This window comes from Ischnura elegans, chromosome 11, assembly GCF_921293095.1.
Source record: "Ischnura elegans chromosome 11, ioIscEleg1.1, whole genome shotgun sequence".
NCBI lineage: Eukaryota > Metazoa > Arthropoda > Insecta > Odonata > Coenagrionidae > Ischnura > Ischnura elegans.
Window position 1 is genome coordinate 48041339 of NC_060256.1, and position 22638 is coordinate 48063976.

At 39.1% G+C, this 22638-nt stretch overlaps 1 protein-coding gene across 3 annotated transcripts; it reads right to left on the reverse strand.

The window, feature by feature from the left end:
- Positions 1–421: 421 nt before the first annotated feature.
- On the reverse strand, positions 422–22209 carry LOC124167943 (endoribonuclease CG2145-like). Of its 3 annotated transcripts, XM_046546009.1 has the most exons (6): positions 21873–22209; positions 21531–21596; positions 5337–5502; positions 4705–4901; positions 2742–2974; positions 422–1045 (listed from the first exon to the last, which is right to left on the reverse strand). In XM_046546009.1, the coding sequence occupies exons 1-6, from the start codon at positions 21937–21939 to the stop codon at positions 812–814; spliced, it is 963 nt and encodes a 320-aa protein (XP_046401965.1). In that variant the 5' UTR covers positions 21940–22209; the 3' UTR covers positions 422–811. The 3 variants fall into 3 exon arrangements, with proteins under 3 accessions (XP_046401965.1, XP_046401966.1, XP_046401967.1); XM_046546010.1 differs by lacking the exon at positions 21531–21596 and having other exon boundaries at positions 21873–22206; XM_046546011.1 differs by lacking the exons at positions 21531–21596; positions 21873–22209 and adding an exon at positions 7015–7121.
- Between the last annotated feature and the right edge of the window lie 429 nt (positions 22210–22638).

Here is a 22638-nt window from a genome sequence, read left to right on the forward strand (position 1 = left end):
GAGAATTCCATTTGTGTTACACATATTAGGTTTTTCTGTCATATGTCGGTAATTCAGGGCTTCAATAATCCATCCCAATTGAGGGAAGAGTCCAAAACTGGGCCCTTGATGTATACTGATAATCCATTCTTGATCACTTAATGTGTAATTTTTATTTTTGCTTCAATATTTCACATTGTATGCATATTTTTTTCCATTCCATTGAGAAGCATATAAGTAGTTATTTTGGGGTAGAGAGGGGACTTTTAAAGTTTTTGGAATATCCTGATTTAGACTAAATCTCTTGCTATTTTTTTTCCGTACATTTTTCACCGCTCTTGTAAAATAGGCATTTGAGAAGTATGGCTTTTGTTTATGTGCCAGTTCATCAATTACCTTGAGATAATTTTTCCTGAAAGATAAATAAGGATGAAGATTGGTGTACTATCAATATAAAAATTTAATGGTCAATTATGAATTTTCAAGTTCGCTCTTAAAACAGTATTTTTGTGACAGGCATTGTACAAAATAATCATTTAGGTAAAACTCATGTTATAAACATTGATAAATATAATTCATAGAGTAAATGTTATGTACATTAGTCAAGAGGCTTCCTTAACAAAGGTTTACAAATAAATTACAATGAACAAGCCAATACATATCACATTTATTTAAGTCACATATGAAATATTAAAATGTAAAAAAATGCAGCAGCACAGGTTTGAGCATAGATTCCAATGAAAAATCACTGGTTAATTGGAAGTTTTAGGCTGAACCTAGTTTGTAAATTATTGTCTTCAAGTCACTTTTCACAAATGCACTGTTTATCTCATCATATATCTGGATAGGCACTGCCAATGTAATTTTTTCCTCTGTACCGGAATGTGAAGGTCTTGATGTATATTCTCTGGTTAGCTAACTTTATCGGGCAGCGAGCATTAGGCCTCGTGAAGAAGCAGACAGTGTAGAGAGCCATCTCCAATTCTGGGCTTGTACCGATGAACATTGTCCCAACAGGCTTGTACGTATGGCTCCACTTCAGAGGCAGTTTGAGAATATACCCTTTCTGAAAATGATAGGCACTTTTAGTAACATGAATGTGGCCATTCATACCATTGTTTTAGAATATTTATTTAAATCCCATTCCATTCTTCAAGTGTTCCATTCTTACCAGCAGGGGCGCCGACTTATAAAATATATTGGGGGGGCCCATATCGGAGGTCTTGCCCCGGGGAGAGGTTAAATTCAAAGTTTGTCGCAGCCCCGAAACACTATCATGATTCACACCATTTGTTTTCAGTTAACCTGCTTACTACCGAATGTATTTGTTTTAACACCTTGTTGAATTTATTTTAAAAGGTAACTATCGTCAAGCATGGGAAATAAAAAATACCAATATATTTTTGTGATTTCACAAAGCATAATATAACTAAATTATTTTCTTGAATTATTGAGGGGGCTCCGCCCCCCCAAACGAATCTTTGAGGGGGCCTGGGCCCCCTCAGGCCCCATGGAGTCGGCGCCACTGCTTACCAGAGCATTGAATAGAAAGGACTAGAGTTTGAGAAATATATTGAAATGGAAGCAAAAAGATTGAAATATGTACTAGTGATATGTAAGAAATTTAAAAAAATGAATGGATAAAACATGATGTATTACTGACATTATATTAGCAAGGAAATAGTTGCCCCACAAATAATAAATGGAAGCGTAATGGGGTGTTTGAAGGGAAAGAGCTCGTAGCTTCGTAAAGTGTTAATTTACTTACAGTTTTCGTCCTGAAAACCAAAACTAGGGCTTTATTAAAAATAAGCTTGATTGCATGCTTATGCTAACCGTTTAATAATAGGATGTACTTTTCTACTTTTATAATATTGTAAATATCATTTTAAATTAATGTAATTAAGAAATGTTAGAAGTGCAGAAGCTCCTGGCCTAATTGGTCAATATTTTTTTTATTGTGTAAACTGGTGAAACAAAATCTATCATTGAAGAGCAACCTTAAAGCAGTGGCCTGCCTTGTAGTCCTGTCCCCATGGGCAAGAACCGGTAGAACCGAAAACTAAAGAACAGAACCAATCCATCCCTCATTCAAATACAGTAGATTCCGCTTAATGGGTCCACCGGTTACTTGGGGCAGCCGCTTAATTGGGGCAGATCTTGAACAACAGAACCCAATAGAGGAATATTCCAGAGTATTCTCCGCTTAATTGGGACAGCATGCCGCTTTAATGGGACATGAGTCGGCAACATAGACTCGTGACGAAATTATTTTTTTTTGTTTTCAGAATACTATTTTTTTTATATTTTCATCCTTTGATTTACTCTTATTTTTCCCAAATGTTCCTATTCTTGCCCTATTTTGAATGCTCTTGTTGTTCTACTATCTGAAAGAGGATAGGACTTTTCTTTAAAAAGAGTTAGTAAAAGACATTCATTCAGTATCGCCCGAGGCTGTGAAAAATGTTTTTAACTAAATTGTTTTAATTCTTAAAAATGATAATAAATTAACTAAAACTGCTGATTAATTAATCAAATTAATAGTTTAATAAACTTATGTTGCATTATAAACATTCTTTAGTCTTCTTTCCATCATTTCAACGTTTGTTTATGCCCATACACAGGATAGTTCGCCTAATTGGGGCAGCCGCTTAATTGGGGCAAAGTGCACAAGTCCCGATATGTCCCAATTAACCGGAATCTACTGTATTGAAGTTCAGTTTTATAGTTTAGGTGTACCTATATGGTTTTAAATTACTTACCCCTCCCAAATCCACTCTGCGCACATAGCCCAGGTAATCTGCATGGTTTTGCGCCTCCTGATTGTTGAAGAATATCCAGTTGTGCAATCCAGATATCTCTCCCTTCTTAAGCTCGCCGAGGAAGATGTGCTCCATGGCACTAGAGCCCAGCTTCCCTCCGCCCCTTGAGTACATGCCGAACCATAATTCTCTCATCATGTCCTTGAAGGACTTCTGATCCCTCCTCACGTAGCCTTAAAGAAATAGGTACATGCATTGTCATTTGCTGTTAGCATTAGCACCGTAACTTAATTAAACACATAGCAGATGAGACTGATTAGATCACTAGACAATGAATTAAACTCGATTGGCTTTGTGTTTTCATTAGTCATTGATTTAAGTATACCGGGACTACAGTCCAGCTGCCGAGAGTTGTCCGATGACAGTTAGAAGGGGTAGGAGGCAAGGTTGCCAGGTATGGAAAGGAAACACCCATGTTGCTTGTAAACAAAAGGGTTCCGTGAGGAAAGGAGCCGGAAGGGATGACATTAGTGAAGGACCCAAAGGAAGAATCCATACGGGCCATGGAAGAATCCCTTGTTTTGTGGTTCGAAGAAAGGGCTTATTTTGGTGGTTCAGGCTTTTTTCGTCGGTTATTAATGCATGTGACAACATTGTATGACTAGGCGATGGTGTGAGGTGCGTTTGGAGGACAGCGATTGGCTGCAAACTGTGCTGGCGTAGGGTTCTTCACCCCTCCTTTTTATCTGTCATCGGACAACTCTCGCCGGCCGGACTGTAGCCACGGTGATAACTTTACATTGTCACCTACAATGCTCATATTGTGAGAAAATACCACAGAGAAAAAAATCATTCACAGTGACAGGGGTTCAAACCAGCATTCCCCAATTTCCAGTGGAGTTTCCTCAGAGGGGAATGACACCTTGGTAGCTTAACACGTTTCACACGGATGACCAGAATTCCCTTAATTTTTTCCTGAGGATTTCGGATGGATGACGGAGATTCTCGTCATTTAGGCGCGTCAAATTACACAATTTTAAAGCATACTATAGGCAGATGCAGGGGGGATCCACAATTTCTTACTGGGGGGGCACAAGCAAGGCCATATCCAGGATTTTGTTCTGGGGGGGCACAAGTATATGTACCTCGTAATGCAAAATGAATGCAATGATAATGGGACCGTATTAAAAATCTTGCCTATTTTTTAAGGGTGTGAGGGGGGTACTTGCCGCCGTGCCCCCCCCCCCCCCCCACCAGTTCCGCCTATGGGTAATTGGTAGTTCGTTTTCATTTTTGTTTGTTACTTATTATGAATGAAAGCATCATAATGTTTCAATAGTTAAAATAATTTTTTTACATTAGCCACATATCTCAACATATCATATCATGTCTTTAACATATATCTCAAGACCTCTATCAAGGTGCATTACTCCTCTACATTTCAACACCCCGGTACGCAACATGTTAACTGGCTAAAGCGTTCAACTGGAAATTGGGGGATCCAGGTTAGAATCCCGGTCAAAGCAAATGATTTTTTCTCTGTGGAATTTTGTATTTTAGCATATCAAAGGTCATATGGCTCGTGTTACCAATTTCAGTAATTTAACTGTCTTCATAGGCGCCGACTCCATGGGGCTTGAGGGGACCCGAGCCCCCTCAAAAATTTGTTATGGGTGTGAGAAAAAAATGTGTCAGGCTTGTCGATTTTCCCCGGAGTGTCCAGATATCGAGATTAAAGTTATCAGGGTTCTAATGTTGATCATATAACTCTTCTAAAATGCTTAAAAAACTTAAAACTCAATGCTTTTAAAATTTCCCGGGGCACGATCTCTGGTTCGGGCCCCCCCAATATTTTTTCTAAGTCGGCGCCCCTGACTGTCTTTGAAGCTCTGTATCAACAATTACTTTGTACCCAGTCACATGCATAGATGCAGATTGGTAAACAGAAATTGGTTAGCATTACCTTTGTCTGCCAGGAAGCGGTGTGTTCTTGACATCACTGGTGTGTCTATGATGGCATCTAGCAAATTATTCTCCTCAGCCCTTTCCCCTGCAGTCACATGCTCAGTGACACCTGCATCCGCCACGTAGTTGTTGTAGAGCAGTTGAAGCTTGGATATAGTGGCGATTTGATATGCCCTTGAATCCACCGTGAGCAAGCTGTAGGAATTGATGAATGAATAACATTTTAATAATACTCTGGTTTTCTCCATAAGAGCACATACAAACACACACAACAATTTCTGCTCAAATAACAGAAATAAAAATACACTTGGCATAATTCAACTTGCAACAAAAAGTAAAAGAAATTTAAAAAATACACCAAAGCAAAAATACCCCAAGTAAACTATGAGAACATACAGAAACAAACAAGAGGAGGAGAAAAATCAGAAAAAAAACTTTCAAATAACTAATCACAACATAAAAATAAATATAATTAAATGCTTTTATTTGAAAATGGAGAGAAAATTTGATGAAATGTGAAAATTGGATAGGAATTGAAATGAACATAAGCTCATTTCTTTCCAGGAAAGCGATACATAGATGAATTTGTGCAATTATCAAAATGAACTGGAAAGAATACAGATTACTAACTGATTTGGTGCGTGATCTTCCCGGGTCCCAGATGCGGCCCTCCCTTGCGTATGGATGGTCACATACTTGGCTGCATTGTGGACATCATGCCGGAGAAGGGTTTCGGTGAAGGATCCCAATTCATCGTCGGAGGTGGGGGCGATATTGACGGCTGCATCACTCCAATCTGTAGATGATTAGGATCAACACCAAATCATTAGCTGACTGGCAAGTTGATCATATCCTTCATCGGATGAAGGTAGGTGAGAGATGAAAATTAAATCACTAAGTCTGAGTCCTAGCCCTTTTGCTGCGATGATAGGTATTTGTTGTCATGGGCTGCTAATTTATCTTTTAGCATGATGACTAGCATTCTCTATGTCGTCATGGGTCTAAAATTCATCTCTGCAAAAGTTTTAAGCATCTTGACCTACTACTTGCTGTGAGCAGGATCTTCCAAAGACAATCCAGGAACTATGGCAATTTGTAATAATAATAATAATAATGCTTGTCACATGACACTCACAATTGTTGTGGCTTAAAAAACAGAAAGTTAGTGACTCGTCACAACTGGGACTTGTTTGTCTCTTACCCAACATCCAACCTTAAGAACTCTAAGAATATATTTTAGGGTTCATTTTTGCAAATGTTTAAGATAAGAATGAACCTCGGGTAAATCTCTAAATCCCTTCTCCCCACCTCGACATCCCTGGTGAGAAACAATGCTGATTGTTGCCTAGTACATACCTATTTAAGAATGGGCTCTTATTGCGAAAGATGCCATGGAGTGACACTGGTTGGACTATTATTTAATGAGCTGCATCTCTGCTATTCAAAGTATCAAGTTACAATTTAGAACATAGAGGCTTAAAGTCAGGGAAAATTATTGTAGAGGAAAATACATATATGAGTTATATGCTTGTGCTTTTACGTTCTGAAAATATATCACTCGCAAAATTTATGTTCAGCCACCTTTTCTCATTGCTGAAACTCAAATTTGTAGGTGCAAAATTTCACAGCAGGTGCAGCAAAAATGTAATATTATTTGCTCATGACCATGATGGAGTGTTAGCAGAGTTGCTTCTGTCAAAGTTGTTACGATGGTTAAGTGAATACTGCAGTCAAGTGGAATCTATACCTACCTTCTACCCTGGAAAGTCAAATTAAGCACACAATAGAATTTTCCTGATAAAGCTTCTACCTTTTGCATCATATCAGTTACTTAAGTAATTATCATTCATGATTGCAATTTCTCATCGATGATTTCTAATGAGTCCTCTTTAATGAATTATTGTTTTGTTCAAATAAACTGGTTTAACTGGCTTAACCTCATTTATTGACATCATGCAACAGCATCACTCCTTGTGAGGAGAATATTTCAGTATAGAGCAGTGTCAGATATATTGGGATCTTTGGGCACTATGGCCCCACCGAAACCTAATGCTGGAAATAATTAAATTTTTGTAGGGTACCACTTTGTAAAGGTATTTATTATATATTTTCTGGCAAATTTACCTACTATAAAAAATTAAATCACTTTGTTATTGAATAACTTGCCTAAAACTGCCATTTTTAAGTCTAAAAATGTAAATTTTTTTGGGAAACCTCTTGATCCCACTGTGGCTAGGGGAGCCCAGACTCCCTCGTTTGTCCTCCCCTTTGTACAAACCAAGACCCTGTGATAGAGGTAGGTACTCACCAATATCATGGTCTGACATTTTCCTGAATTAGATAAAAGTTCTGCAGCACTGAGAAATGAAGGATATTTCAGGTCTGACTTTTAGCAAGATTACCAGGATGAAAACTTTTGACTCATACATACATCTTCCAGGTGTGATTCAAATCTGATCTTACATTGGTTGAGGTGATAACACTGCTTTGCTAACTCTTTATCTCTCAAGTTCTGTTTAACTGGCTTCAATTTTGATAAGATTGGATTACTCATTTGCTAATCAGGATTAATTTTCTTTCTGCACTGAATTGTTGAGGCCTTAACCTCGTAGAATTCCATTTTAAGTTAGGAAAGATGACAAAGTTTACTTTCCGAAACTTAACTTTTAATCGCCAGCCAGTTTCAATACAATGCATCACTAAGTCTTGAAAATGATACAGATAATATGTATATCGAAACTAATCAACAATTAAAAGCAGTGGCGTAGCTAGGAATGTGCTTTGGGGGGGCATGATTGTCCTAGAGGGCAACTCCCCCCCACACCCCCCCAAGCAATCGGGGTCCGAGAAAATTTTTGAAAAATGACATGCCTGGAAATGCATTTTACATTATTTTGGTACTTAAAATTCAACTTTAAGTAGATGCATTTATAATAAATCAAAACTAGGAAATAGTTTTATGATATTTTTTTTCTCTGGTATCTATTCCCCTCATCCCCCTCATAGTTACGCCACTGATTAAAAGTACACTCACAGCAGTAGTGGAGGTTCAAGAGTTTGTGACTATTTTAAGGCTTGTTACAACACTTGAAGGGTTTCTCATTATTAAGTTTCCAAATAATCATGTTCATAAAATAAAAATTTATGTAAATTTTTATTAATTTGAGTTTTCGAGGCATCCTCTCCAATATATTCGACAACTGAACAAAATTACCATTTTATCTAGTGTGAATTGGATATCCCTGGGGGGGGGGCATAGCTCCCTCTAACCCCTCTCTGGACCTGCCAATGACTCTCTTTTCTATCTTACAAGGATATGAAAAAAATTGAAAATTTTAGATAAAATAGGGGGTTTCGTAACCCCTGTGCTCCCCCCCCTCCCGCCTATATTCATCGCTGCGTTTCGGGTCATTCGTGTTCCCCCCACTCATCCCCGTGTTTTTCATCTTTGTTATTATGTCTGGACGCTCTCTCGCATGACGACATGTTTTGGGCGAGCCAGCTCAAAATCTGACCTTGGCCTCTCTCTCGGCCCCGATGCCAATCCGACAACGCAAATTTTCACGGACTCATGGATCTCGCGAAAATGAGGAAAAAAAGGAAACGGCGAAATAGCTATCATCCGCATTATGCCCCATCAAAACGACGCCCTTTCCTTCTCGAACTTTCACATGGACCGAAAAGATTCGCATCTGGTTCTCGCTAGAACTTTGTGCCGCCTGCAGAATACGATGACGTAGGCGACGGGAGACAGTTTTTTTTGGAGCGCAGGCCTCAGCGCGGATGGTCTCCAATGCAGTCGAGCATAAAGGTCCTGACGGTGGCACCCCTAAAGTCTGTTCACACGATCATTTCCCCCCCCCCCCCCGTTCCTCAGAATGATAACTCAAGTGATAGGTTTTCAGGGACCTAAAAAGTGATCGCTCGAGCCATAATTTTCTGAATCATACGGTCATTCTCAACGTCCCTTTTTCCATCGCTTATTCCATCACTTTCCATTTTTAAAACTGTCATTCAATTAAAAGCAAAGCGTGGCGTTACAATCGCTGTTAGCGGCCGTGCGTTCAGTTTGACCAAATTACGGAGCCAGCGATGGTTACAGCGACGGAAAAAGGGACGTGCCGAGTGACGGGAACAGGGATGGAATTTCCATCCTATAAGCCATCCCTCGAAAATGATCGCGCGAAACAGTCATTTTTTTTCCGCCATCATTGAAGCGATCGCTGGAGCTATCCCTCGAAAGGGATGGAAAAAAGATCGTGTGAACAGGCTTAATGGCGCCTTCCGTGATACACACGCTCAGAAGAAATTTAGCTCAGTGGCTCCTATTCTCTGGCCAAAAATCCTACAACCTTGTTTTAGCCAAAATAAAAAAAAACATCTGTCAAATACAAATATCGTATTTAACATAAAGTGTGTAAATTTTAGAGTTAACTTTCTTAAGACTCGAAAATTCACTTTTTAAACGCAAAAACGCATTATTTATGGAAAGGATTCAAAATTTTCTATCAGTGGATGGATTATTTATTTATTTTATTTATTTCCATACCTCCGAACACAGCACTAATCGGCCTTCGCATCGGAGGGACGTGTCGAGTGATGGGAAAAGGGATGGGATTGTATGGACATGTAACAATCAAACGTGCACAAACATGACAAAGGTAAATTTCCCAGGCGAGACTCGTGCCCGCGACCTTTTAGTTTGGCAGGCGAGGACTTTATCCCGCCGCCACAGAGGCCGGCAAACATAGCGTGGCGATTAACCATATCATTAATTCGAAAATGTGTGAATTATCAATGGGATATTGAACAAAGATTTTTAAAAATCGGATTCTATGAGCGATCGGTAAATATCTAAGGAGCGGCAAGCGGCGGTAACTACTTTCATCCTAGCATTAGGTGAAAAATTAATGAAAAACAGTGACATTTTAAACAAATCATAAAGTTAAAAAAATAACAGTGGACTCTAACAATAATTCATTCTTAATCAATTAATAGAGTAGTTCTATAAATCAAGATCTTTAAATATTCCGAGTTATTAATAGTATATCATAGCTTGGAGAACAAACATTGAACTTATTCGTAAAAATCGCGCACTCAAGATTTCGTAGATATTTATCAATTTTCGGCGAGCTATAAAAATTAAACAAATTATTTTGGAAAAAAACTAATTTCAGTTTTAGATGCCCAGGACATTCGAAAATGATGGTGTACGAGTTCCGGTGCGAAATGAAAAAGTCGATATTTTGATTTTTGGCCAGTTTTTTTCGATTTCAGCCCACTGTGCGTCGGTGCCTATATTTGCCCTAAACCCCTATCCGTTACTCGATTATTTTATTTTTACCGACCGAATAGTGCCATTCTGTAACTCATTTTTAACAACGTTTTTCGTTTAAATCATCGGTTAAACGCTTAGAGTAAGGACTAGTTGAGGGCGGGAGACGTTACTACTTTGATCCTACCTACCTCGATCGTCTCAATGGTAATGTGGTATTGAGCGGTAGTGTCATGGTGTCGGAACCTGGTTAACAAAAGACATAATAGTCAAATAACAATTGTATCAATTTCGGCGTCTCTAATTTACTAATGTATACATTCGTAACCAAAACAAAACATTTTGTCATCAAATGTAAATAATAACTTGTAATAAATAGAACACACAGAGTAATATTTCACTTCTAAAAAAATTAAGGAAAGTGCGTTCCGTCACTGCTAATTTTGCCATGACGTCACTGGCATTGAGTCACGTGACTTTCATTCAATTTTTAAATTATTTCCTTCTTTAATACACTCTTTTCTCTCGGGAAGAGAAATTCTCCCTTTCTTCTCCCCCGGAATCCGCCCTTTCATGGGTTAACGGTAACTTGCGTACGCATGGAAAACTTCTCACCCACGTCGGCCGAGCAGTAGTGGGTTTCATGAACGGGACTTGTACAGCGCTAAGCCCAGTAGCGGATACAGAAAAAAAATCAAGGGGAAGGGGCGCAAAAGATATCTTGAGTTGCCTTTAATTTTATCGTAATAATAAATAATCAGGTCACATGGAAAGTTTAAGAAAGTTTTGTTTAAACTCATAATACACTTATACCCTATTGGAAATATTCAATTCCGTTCAGGGGCGCCGACTTACATAAAATATTGGGGTGCCCAAAACCAGGGACGTTGCCCCGGGAAATATTTTTAAGTAGTGAGTTTTAAGTTTTTTAAGCATTTTAAAAGAGTCATATGATCAACATTAGAGCCCTGATAACTGGAATCTCGATATCTGGACAGTCAGGGGAAAGTCAGCAAGCCTGACACATTTTTTCCTCACACCCATAACGAATTTTCGAGGGGGCTCGGGCCCCCTCAAGCCCCATGGAGTCAGCGCCACTGATTCCGTTCAATTGAAAAGTGGAAATTCAATTGAATATGAGTAAATCAATTGAATTTCCATGTATGCAATTGAAATTTATCACTTTTCAACGGAACAGAATTGAATGTTTCCAATAGGGTACTAGACAATTCCATCTTGTGTTATAAAAAAGTTAAAATTGTGGTTCTGCATTGTTTGGCAATACGGGCGGCCCCGCTACGGGGCTTCCCCATATGTATCCGCCACTGGCTAAGCCCCAATACCGCACAGTGGCCTGTGGAGAGCTTTTTTTGGACAAAAATCTATTGCCCCATGCATAGAGGCATATCGATGGCTAACTTCTAACAACACGTATCTCAAATTCGGCCTGCTTGAGACAGGTATCTTCAACCAAGTGTAATAACATTAAAAAATAAAATACAAGCAAAGAACAACTCTTCATTTGCAAATGAACGCTTCTTTTTCAGTTTTATGAACTTTTGGTTTTTAATCTTAGTGGGCAAGTAAAAGAAATTAACCATTTTTTTGCTCTCCTGAAAAGTTGCTATTTTTGAGATACGTGTTGTTAGAACTTAGCCATCGATATGTGGGATTTTTATTACTTTACTGTGTCTCGTTCTGTTCTATTTCTTATATCTAATGCGGATAATGGCACAATTGCATTGTGGCGGCCGAATACTTTGGTTTTATCTCAAGAGTGCTCTCTGATTCATAACTAAAGAGCTAAAGATGTGATTACACATAGTCGATAATGTTCATCTAGTGGCTAATTGCATCCTCCTGTATCACATAATGGAGAATCGTGCCATCGAGAGGGATATGCCAAGAAATGTCGTTACGGTAGCTAGGCGATAGGTTAACACATTGGTAATAAATCATAAAATGGCAGTTAAAGGCAGATAATTCTTTCAAGATAGCGTCAGGAATTGAGTTTTCCTTATAATATATCATATGAGTACCAGGTGGTAGGCTGCGGTTGTTTCAATATCTTTAAAACTTTGTGATAAAAAATAAATTTGTCCAATAACGTTATGATCATTGTCCAAAGAGGCAATGGCGGCCGGCTGCCATAATAAATCAGGTAAATGGATCATTGAAAAGTATAGTTGCTCATTACAGTGGCGGATCGAGGGGGTGTTTTGGGGGATAAACCCCCCCCCCCCCAGAGCTCAGAGAAATTTTTGAATTAAATCTATTTTACTTAATAGGATCAATATTGCTTTTATAATAGCGTGAGGATTAAAGAAACATCCCTCAGAAGGTCGTAAAACTCAACATTTTGAACCATTTATCTTATTTTTTTTCTGGCGGAGGGCTCTCGCCTCTCCCTCTTACCCTGGGGGGTATACCACACCCCCACAGTATTAGTTGCACCTGAAACCCCCATTATCATTAATTCCTACCTGCGCCCCTGGCTCATTACAACCTTAAAGCGTCTTCAAAATGGTAAAATAGCAGTGTAATTTCAAAGTTATATACCGCTTAAAAACGAGAGAATTTTCACACAAGCAACTTCCGCTAAAAGTCATACTTTAAAAGAAATGGCCGGACAAGGAAGCCAAAATGTTTAATTTACAATAAAATGATGCTTTAGGTTCACTAAGATATTGTTTTCGAACAGTTTTGCACGCAATCGAAAAGTCCAATTTTGTCCTCGTAAAATGGCATCTCATACCAATGTGCACCGCGATATGAACGCATCGTAAAGGGATTGATAAAAAAATCCGTGTGAAATAGGTCATGACACAAGTGGCGGCGCACATTGAACTGTCAACTGCAAAGCCACGAGACCTCTGTGCGAGTAACTTGAAACGCTGTTGGATTGCCAAGGGGACCTCGGGATGGGTTATTGACATTCGCGCCACTTATAACGCAGGGAGCAACCGCTAATGAGAAAAGTAGTCTAGTCTGTCGGTTGACGTAAGCGGGATGGGTTCGAATGTAATTCGAGAATCGAGGCTAAAGACACCTCCAAACAAACAGCATCCTCTCCACGCGCCCTTGTCCGGTTCGGCCTCCCAACGACTTGTACGTTACCTAACTTGTTCGCAAAGTTTGAATCTCACTATCAATTTTTACGAACCCCAGAATGATAGCTAAAGCGTAGTGATGGAAAAATCGATTTCGATTAAAATCTAAAATAAGTTTTAATATTCAAAGATCGAGAAAATCGATACTGAGCCATGATTTTCAAGTTTCGATCCAAACTCGAATTTTCAACTTCGATCTTGACAAAAGGGTAGTTTCCTATTTTTGTATTGCCTAAATCGGATGATTATTACTCATGGAGTACGTATGTCACTCTTTTAGATTTTTAAATGACGATGTATATTTTTCGCGATTAAATGAGAAGTGAGCATTTTCAAGCAAGCGAAAACACGACGGCTAAGTAGGAATGCTGGGAAAAGTCCGTGTGACAGCATTCTGGTTCCAGCTGCCGCCATGTGAGGCCACCTTGGTGCAAGGCTATGAACGCCAATACGATGCAGGCTGCTAGCAGGTAGCTCTTGGCTTAAATAAGGATTAATAATACCCTATCAAACGAAGTAAACTTTCCGACCTGAGGTAATTTTAATAGGTGATTATTAAGACATGTTTCCGTGAGATTTGTGCCTCATACATGTATTGGTAATCTCAGACGATGTAAAACTCCTATCTACTCGTATAGAAACTAGGTCCCTGTGACGTCACGTGGAGTGGCATCGCATGGGCACCAATCTGGACTTTTCAAATGCGGTTAAAATTGACCTTTGCTATTCATCTAAACTGGGATTTCTAAAACCAAATAATTTGTATATTATGATAACACTAATGATGGGTAACGAATCGCATTAATGCCTTTCGTTTTCTTTGATGAAGGAAACTACCCTATTAGCCTCAGCCTTCTCCTTTTCCTGATATCTTCCACCGTTCCCTCGAAAGCTACCGTCAGAATGCCATTAACTATCATCACATGTCCCTGTCAGTTACTCTTACTTTTATTTATTTTAGCCATCAATGTTCTTTCCGCATCTACCCTTCTCAACACTTTCTCATTCCTTACTCGATCCGTCCACCGTATTCCCTCCATCTTCCTCCAAACCCACATCTCAAACGCCCCAATCCTGTCCCTGTCTCTCTTCCCCATCGTCCATGTCTCAGATCCATACATAAACACATCCACACATAAAACTTCACCAATATCTTCCTCAATTATAAGTCCAGTCCCTTGTTACACAAAACTTTTTCTTTTTCTTATAAACTTCTCTCGCCGTTCATATCGTTCTTTTTATTTCTTATATACTTTTCCAGTCCTCTGTTATCAAAGTTCCCAATTAGCTGTAGTTTCTCACATTCTCTATTTCACCTTCTTTTGTATATCACACTAATGATGTGTTTTATCATCTCTCATGAAGTTTACAAACTTAAAAATGGGAGGTGAAAGGCCCTCATAAGCGGAACAGCATTAGGACTCTTTTCATTGAAATACGGCCCTGATAGGAGTGAAACAAAATGAGCGGGGTTCACCAAGGCGGATGCGAGTGCATCTCTAAGGCCAATGCTATGTAATTGTACTAGTAGATCATGGATGACACTTGCTGACGTCATCAGGTAGATGTAGAGTATGCCGCAATAAGGTATGGTATTTGGAGGAAGCGACCGACAGCTTAGGTCAATTGCGCCATGAGGGAAGGGTATGGAAGGAAGGGTGGAGAGAAACCCGGCGTCGGCGTTAGCCTGCTTCTAACGAAAGGCGTTTATAGGATAACGGCTTTGCGTCCCATCCGATGGACGGAGTGTTGCGCTTGAAATGTCCTCCACACAACATTCAAGCAGGGATCCGGTAGTCTCTGAAAATTCTCTGCCACTGCCGGGATTTGAACCCGAGCCCACGGGGTGGGAAGCCAACGCTCTAGCCATCACACCAACCGGATTGCCGTGCCGCAGTAAGATTTTTGCTATCTTAAGTATTATTTTTTACTCTAATGTAATCATGATTAAGTTTATCCGTTTTCGTTTAAATGCATTCATTAACTTTTTTGCATAATATTAAAAGTGGGATTTTAGTCGTTGAAAAATTAGAATATACCAAAAAGATATAACTTGTAATTTAGTGTTTAAGTATGTTGTCACGTACCAAAGCTGCATCAAAAAAACGTATTTATAATGTTTTAAACGATTTAAATTAAATTAAACATAATAAAAACATTCATCTATAGTTTTACCATCATTTTTCACTGCGTGCCCGGTGGGTCGTTTTCGATCTGGGCAGGAGAGCTATGGGATTTTCAAGTATTTTTTTTTAGTTTCCTGTCACCATTCCATAAAATTTAATGAAATATTCACCAGCATATATGAAAAAATTCTGCATACAAAAGATTATTTTTCGAGCGGTTTCGCCAAATTTCCGCTTTAAGTATGGGATCTACTTTTTCTTTTATCTCTTGATGATTTTATTATCTCTCAGTGAGTTAAGCAGAGGACAAGGCCGTGGTCGGCGGAAGAGGTGGGGGTCTAGGATTTTAACTTCCCCCCAGAAACTTTCGGAAAACACGATATTAACATAAGAACTCTCGAACTCTCCTAATACCTCACTAAACGCCCATAAATCACACCTCCCCTATTTGTGGAAGTGATTCAACTTCAGCATCGCTAATTGGGTCTTGTTACCTGTTTACTGCGAAGTGCGTTTGAGCTTACTAAATCCGTTGGAGAGAATGGAGGAGAACAAACTGACTTCATAGCGTTTGACGACATGGAGGAGGCATTTGATAACGTAGAATGGAATTCAATGTTTAGAATTATTAAAGAAGTTGGAGTGCTCTAAAATGATCGTGGAATCGTGCACAGTTTTTATAAAAACCAAGTAGCTGTGTCAAAATGTGGACCCAACTAAGCAGAATCAAGAGTAGTAAAAGGAAAGGGACAAGGATGATTACTGTCTCCCGTGATGTTTTTTATGCTTAGACCGACAAGTATCGGTGAAATCAAGGAAAAGGCTTAGGGTGGTAATATCCACGGAAGAGTAATTACTTTGCTGCGATTTGCTGACGACTTAGTGGTCAAAGACGAGACAGAATGATTTGAAGAAGACTTTGACAAATTTGGGGATTAAAATGGCCGGATATAAACTGAAAATCAAAGAAAACAAGACTAAGATATTAGTATACAGCAAAAAAGAGGAGGCTAGGACAAATATTTAACGAAGAAAATAAAAAAATTGAAGAGGAGAAAGAATTTTCTTACCGAAGAAGCCAAATTACATACGATGGACGAAGAAAGAAAAAAAAATAGTCAGTAGGAGAGCGCAGGCGAAGAGGATTTTCTACAAAAAGAAGAATCTTCTGTCAGCTGAGAGTGGAAACATGGAGGTAACGAACCAATTTATCAGGTGGTGCAAATATGGATGTAAAATGTAGTTGCCCTTCAAGAGTTACTATGTGCGGTGATGAAAAGTAGCAATAATATCTATTTTAGGGAAATTATGGATGGTTGTACCGCTGGAGTATATTTTTACGCCAAAAACTGAGAATACCGCCGTAAAGCGGAAATTTTTGCCTACAGTTTCCATTTTTGAACTCTGGAACATATTTTTTTTCGATAAACAGTGAATTGAACGCAAAAAGTGAGAGAAAACTACGTGTGAAGTGTTCACAAAATGCTAACTAGTAGTTAATGTCCGTTACCCGCACCATCAATCAAAAACGAAAATGAAACCTTAATAGATTAGGCTGATAAAATTAGCTATTTACCTTAGCTATTGGCGTCAGATAATAACCTAGTACCTATTTTTTAATACTTTAAATATTAATTTGTGTAGTGACATCAGAATATATATGTTAACGAATTTTAAATCCTAACGTGCAAGGGCGTACCCAGGATCATAACTAGGGGGGGCAAGCCACGGTCTACAATAATAACGGGGGGGGGGGGGGAAGCCATGAGATTATTTCCTTGAAAAAATAGTTTTATTTTAGTTACATATCTTATACTAATATATATAATTTTTCGTGGGTTTAAAGAAAACTTGTTGAATACTTTCGTTTCAATTTAGTACTGATTTTACTTAAAGACTTTTACGATTTTTGCTGCTAGGGGGCAGCTGCCCCCCCCCCCCCTGCCCCTCGCTGGGTACGCCCATGCTAACGTGTCTGTGAAATTCTGCCGTGCAATTTGGAGTCGGATATCTAAATCTATCAGTCACAGTGTAAAGTGCACGATTAAAAACCTTATTAGCTCATGTTAGGAGTTCATCAACTTTTTATGCCATCCTAACCCTACAATTGGAGCTGAAAGTAATGAATGGTGTGATTATTACGGAGGCTTCCGCGGTGAGTTGAATGGTGATAGTTTTCCGGGTTTACACCTCGTTGATTCATGTTTTTGTGGACGACAGTTTCGGGCGCGTTCCAGCGCGTTTCGGGCGCGTTTGGACCCGAATACGGGAGCTGGAACGCGCCCGAAACTGTCGTCCGCAAAAACATGAATCAACGCGGTATAAACCCGGAAAACTATCACCAATGAATGATGTGTTTCGATAAATTTTGGATTTAATTTTTTAATTCGGTAGTAAATATATACAAAAGATCTTGGCCCGGCTTGCCCATAGCTACATTCATGTGGTGAAATCTCCAGTGGGATAACTACAAACAGACACAGCACAACAGTCGACTGCATTGTTAACCCTTATCAGCTGTGATTTTTTTCGGTTTACGTGACCGACGCGAAGCGGTTCGATTACGTCACTACCCTTCAATGTCAAGACGGGCCAGAGGCCACGCCCCCTCGCACACAACCAACGATGAATTTTATCGCCATTCGTGGCTTTTCGTAGTTTTTTTTCACATGAGAACTGGATTTTGGGCGTAAAGTCCGTTGAAAGACTTCGTTTCAAAATTTTGAAGAAGTAATGTTTCTCTAAAATCTCTAATAAATTAAATGTAGCGGGGTTTCATTGTTGGAGGGTGGTGTGTATTGGTAGGAGTTGCTTTTCATCCATTTTCGCCCATCTTAGCCAAATGGCTACATCCTACCATTCTGGGCTTATGAGGCTCTTGAAGAAAACTCACGCTCCATTTTCCTGTCTAATTGTCACAAATATGTTGTTGAGGTTTGCAATAACTTAATCCTAGTTTTCATTTATTTTTTGAGCCGATTGCTATAAGCCCACTGGCATAAAGAGACGGTTGCGTAAAGGCCGTTTTACACGGTACACGGAATTACGCAGGTTAGAGCTGCATTAATTTCTAAAATGGCGTGGAATTGCGCGAATGCATGAACGAAATTAGAACAGGGGCTATTTTGCCGTATCGCATCCACGCATTCTCGCATGTGTTCTAGCAGTTCGCCGCTTTACACGACGCAATTTTGAATGCGCCTTCGCACGTACGTCAGATTGCGCAATTCCGTGTACCGTGTAAAACGGCCTTAACGGACATTCAATATGGACGCCTAATGTCTGTATATTACATGCATGTATCATAAAAGTAAACTCGGAATGGTGTTGTTTAGATTATTTTAACGTTCCTTCAACTAAAAATATGCTTTCCCTGAAGATTAATTCTCTTAATCAAGATCACTTGCAGAAATTGGACAAAATTTTATTCTGACCTCGTTACCACCCAGTGTGGCTACGGGTCATTCTGAAGAAACCAGTCGAGATATCACCAAAATATTTCACTGGATTATTGAAGACGACCATGGGAGAGTACCGTATCTAAATATCTCCATAATCGCAAACAGAAAGTTTTCTGGGCGGTAATGGGTTAAATTGCCGCATCACCACCACTAGACCGGTCCTTTTTCGTGGCGTATTTCTTGTTTAAAACTGACGAATCATCTTCAAATTCTTAGGGCACAAAAAGGAGATCTTTCTCAAAGGAGATTGCCGCTTGAGCATCGATAAATAAGAGAGATCATTCCACAAAAATATGTTTTCTACAAAAAATATTATGTTTGCTTGTTGATTAGATCTGACGTCACAGGTAACGTAACACATGATAAGAAATAGGTGAAATAAACTGAACCTCTCTATAAGTTATACTACCGGCGGAATTCAGCATAGAGAAAAAATATATTATGTTTTCTGATGCGTATTAATTCGATAATTAAGTTGAAATAATTAATTGAGGCTTATTGGAGAGATTTCAAGTAAAGTTGATAGACGTTGAAGAATTTGAAGCGCAAAATTCGAAGGGCGTTGTTAGAGCACAAATTCTGAATTGAAATGACAGAAATAAATATTCATTCTTATCTACACGGTGTTTCAGAAGGATTCTGCTATGCTTCAGGAGGTGGTAGGGGAGAGAATTGTAAGCATTGTTGTATATAAACATGGGGTAGCAACTCCTTAGTTACAGAGCTATGGCAACGCAAACATTTTTTTGGATGCCATTTGCAGTTACAATGAAAAAGGTTTTTTTTTTTTAGGTATGCAGCCTTTGAGTTTAATTAACCGAGAGCTTTGAGTGAGTATCAGTAGTGCGATTGCCAATCACACGCATTTTAAAATAAATCATTTCAGACAATTATAATCGCACATTTTCGTCCAACCTTAATTTTTTTAATCCCCTTAAAAATTCAGAATATTAAATAAAATGTCGTAAAGGCTGTATACCCAAGAAAAACTGTTTTCATGGTAACCATCCAAAAAATGTTTTCGATGCCATAGGTCAGTAACTAAGTAGCAGCGACCCCATGTTTATGGACAAAAAATGCTTAAAATCGTCTCCAATACCGCCTCCTGAAGCACTCTTTATTTATTTTCCATGTATGTTTAGAGGTGGCTAGACCTCACGGATTAGAAAGAGTGTTGTTCGACAAAAATTTCGACCTCGGCATCCCAGTGAAAACGTACGTATTGCTCGCTGAAAATTTACGCTATTATCTCAGTAGTTTCAGGGTCTATAATAGAGGAGAATTTTCAATATTTTCCCGTAATTTAAATAAGAATTTTTTTCTTCGGCATTTTATGTATGGAGGAAATTACGTATTTGAGAAATGGATGGTTATTGACAATGGTCTGCTTTCTAAGCTCTGAAAATTTCATCATGACCAACAGTTTTAAACAAGTAAAATTTACGGTTTCATTGGACTGCGGAGGCCGACATTTTTGCAGAACGGAATTCTTAAAATTCTGTGATTCAGGCCACCTCCTGCACATCCATGGGATAAAAACTTTGGAGAATTTCTTGAATATTTCTTATCGTCAGTTCAATTCAAGATTTGTATTATTACAACGCCCTTCGAATTTTGCGCTGAAAATTCTTCGATGCCTACGGACTTTTCCCGCAATCTCTTTGTATGGTCTTAATTTGTTATTTCAATTTTCGAATTAATGTGGATGGGATATTGTTCAGTAATTTTTCCTTACGCTGAATTCTGCTGGTAGTAGAGATGTTCAGGTTCATTTAACCTTACGCCTTCTTTAACGTTAAGTTATCAATCTAAACTACAAGCAAAAAATCTAAAATAATATTGCCGTATAAAATATAATTTTTTATATGAAAAACAGTTTAATTAAAAAAATAATAAAAATGTACGGCCCCTTAAATCAATGAAAATTTCAAAAATGTTTAATGTAACAGTTACAATGAGTTTTAGAAGAACTTTTCATGTATCTTAAACGCTTTTAATGTTATAAAATAAATTCTGGCTGGTCAAAAGATATAATCTAATAAAGCGAGGTAAAATACTTATTATGGTGGAAATTTCTCAGATTGTTTTCACGACATGCCTCATTGTGTTTACCTTTCATTAAATCAAAATGAATCATGGCATTGAAAGAAATATCCGTCGACTGCAATAGGAAGCTCCGGAAATTCATATGACGAAACAATACCGTATTAATCAGGTAAAAGAACGTGTTGTGACAATAGCAACATTGGATAGTCGCTCAGTGACTCACGAAGACGCCGGAATGAATTACGCGGCGGGAGAAAAAACAAGTGAGGTGTGTTGTCCGAAGGGCAAACACCAAAGGTGTTCACGAAATTATGTTTTCTTTGAAAAATTTCCAACGTGGCACGCTTTTTTTAGGGTTATTTTTGCAAACGTGAAGGCTGAAATCATGCTTCTGAAATCTGACGTATCGTATGCCATTTGCTGCACCGTCAAGAGTTCGTAAGGGTCATAGTTCGCGGCAGATTTAATCTTGTCGGCAAGACAATTATGGGGAAATGTAAAACGGTATTCATTAAATTTAAGAACATTAAATCGTGAGGGAATAGATTTGTTTTCAAGGATTTCTACAACGTTACTCTAAAGGAAAATTGGTAATGTAACAATTTCTTATTAAAGATAGTTTGCTCTTTAAAGACATTTTGCTTCTACTGATTACTGTCGCGCAGGAACTGAATATGCGTATTATTTCCTTTCTAGTTGATGTGAAACTCATGGTTTCCTCTTTAATACTTGAACCAACGACCTGAGATGGGGAGTCATTTTAGGATCCTTTAAATGCTAGCAGATCGCCATCGTGTATTCCTTGCCTTCAAATCCTGCCTCGTTCTCAACATCCTCGACATAGTCTTCTGGGCTTTGAAAATGCGGCAACACTGTAACAGAGGGACACAACAAGGCCTCAGGTTATTTCTTTCCGTACCTCACACCGTGCGCGTCCAATTTGCGAAGGTGTTCAGAGCCATTGGGTTTATTTTTAAAAATTGAGAGAATGCCCATTCTATCCCTCCCCTATTTCAATATACAGAGTGAATAATCGCCTTTTAGTGGACAGCAGGATATCCTAAAGGGGCACGTCTTATTATTAGCATTGTTGAGAGTTTCTTCTCATCGCCTTGACGACGACAGTTACATGTTTCATGAAGACTCACGAGAGATAACAGCCAAGATGACCGCTGCGGTCGCCAACCATTTCGCTGATGTCGTTTCCGTAGCCATTGGTGTCCTAACGGTTGAACCCAGCCGCTAGAAGTGGTGTTTTCTGGTTGTTTTGGAATAGTCCTATTGTTTTGCTGTATCCTTTACGACGCCGTCGGTGTGAACACGACGGTTGTTTGGCTTGGTTTCACGTCACAACTGTCGCTAGCGTCCTTGACAATAATTCACGTATTCCTGATGGCTTTGGTGTGGATATTCCTTACATTTCGTCGCTGTACGGGTCGAGTTCTCACGACGCCTTCGGTCTTCCAACTGGTTGGGTGTCCTCCGGCGTGAGGTTATCCTATGGTCTGTCCGCCCCACTCTCCCAACCTTCCCGCCTACCCTTTCCACCCAACGTAATAATTCACTCTCGCTTCTCACCAGCCGTCTCTCTCCCCTCCTTCGCCTTCTCACTTCCCCTCATCTGCCCTACTCCTCCCAGTCCCTTCTTCAGAATGCCTCTACCAGACCGACACAAGGGGAAAAAGTGAACGCCCAGCACACTTCAACTGTTTTTTTGTTCCTTCATTTCTGGAAAAAAATCTTCTCATCTCCTCTCATGGGCGTACCCAGAGATGGGCAGGGGGGCAGCTGCCCCCTCTAGAAGCAAAAACCGCAAAATCGTAAGCCTCTAAGCAAAATCATAAGTCTTTAAGCAAAATCAGTACTTAATTGGAACGAAAGTATTCAACAAAGTTTCTTTAAACCCACGAAAAA

What these genes read in the sequence shown, in the direction of transcription:
- LOC124167943 (XM_046546009.1), bottom strand. Translation starts at nt 21,939, where the DNA reads ATGGCTACGGAAACGACATCAGCGAAATGGTTGGCGACCGCAGCGGTC. An exon ending in GAACGAGGCAGGATTTGAAG is followed by an intron (nt 5,503 to 21,530) that starts GCAAGGAATACA and finishes AATCATCTACAG; the next exon opens with ATTGGAGTGATGCAGCCGTC. An exon ending in GAAGATCACGCACCAAATCA is followed by an intron (nt 4,902 to 5,336) that starts GTTAGTAATCTG and finishes CAATTCCTACAG; the next exon opens with CTTGCTCACGGTGGATTCAA.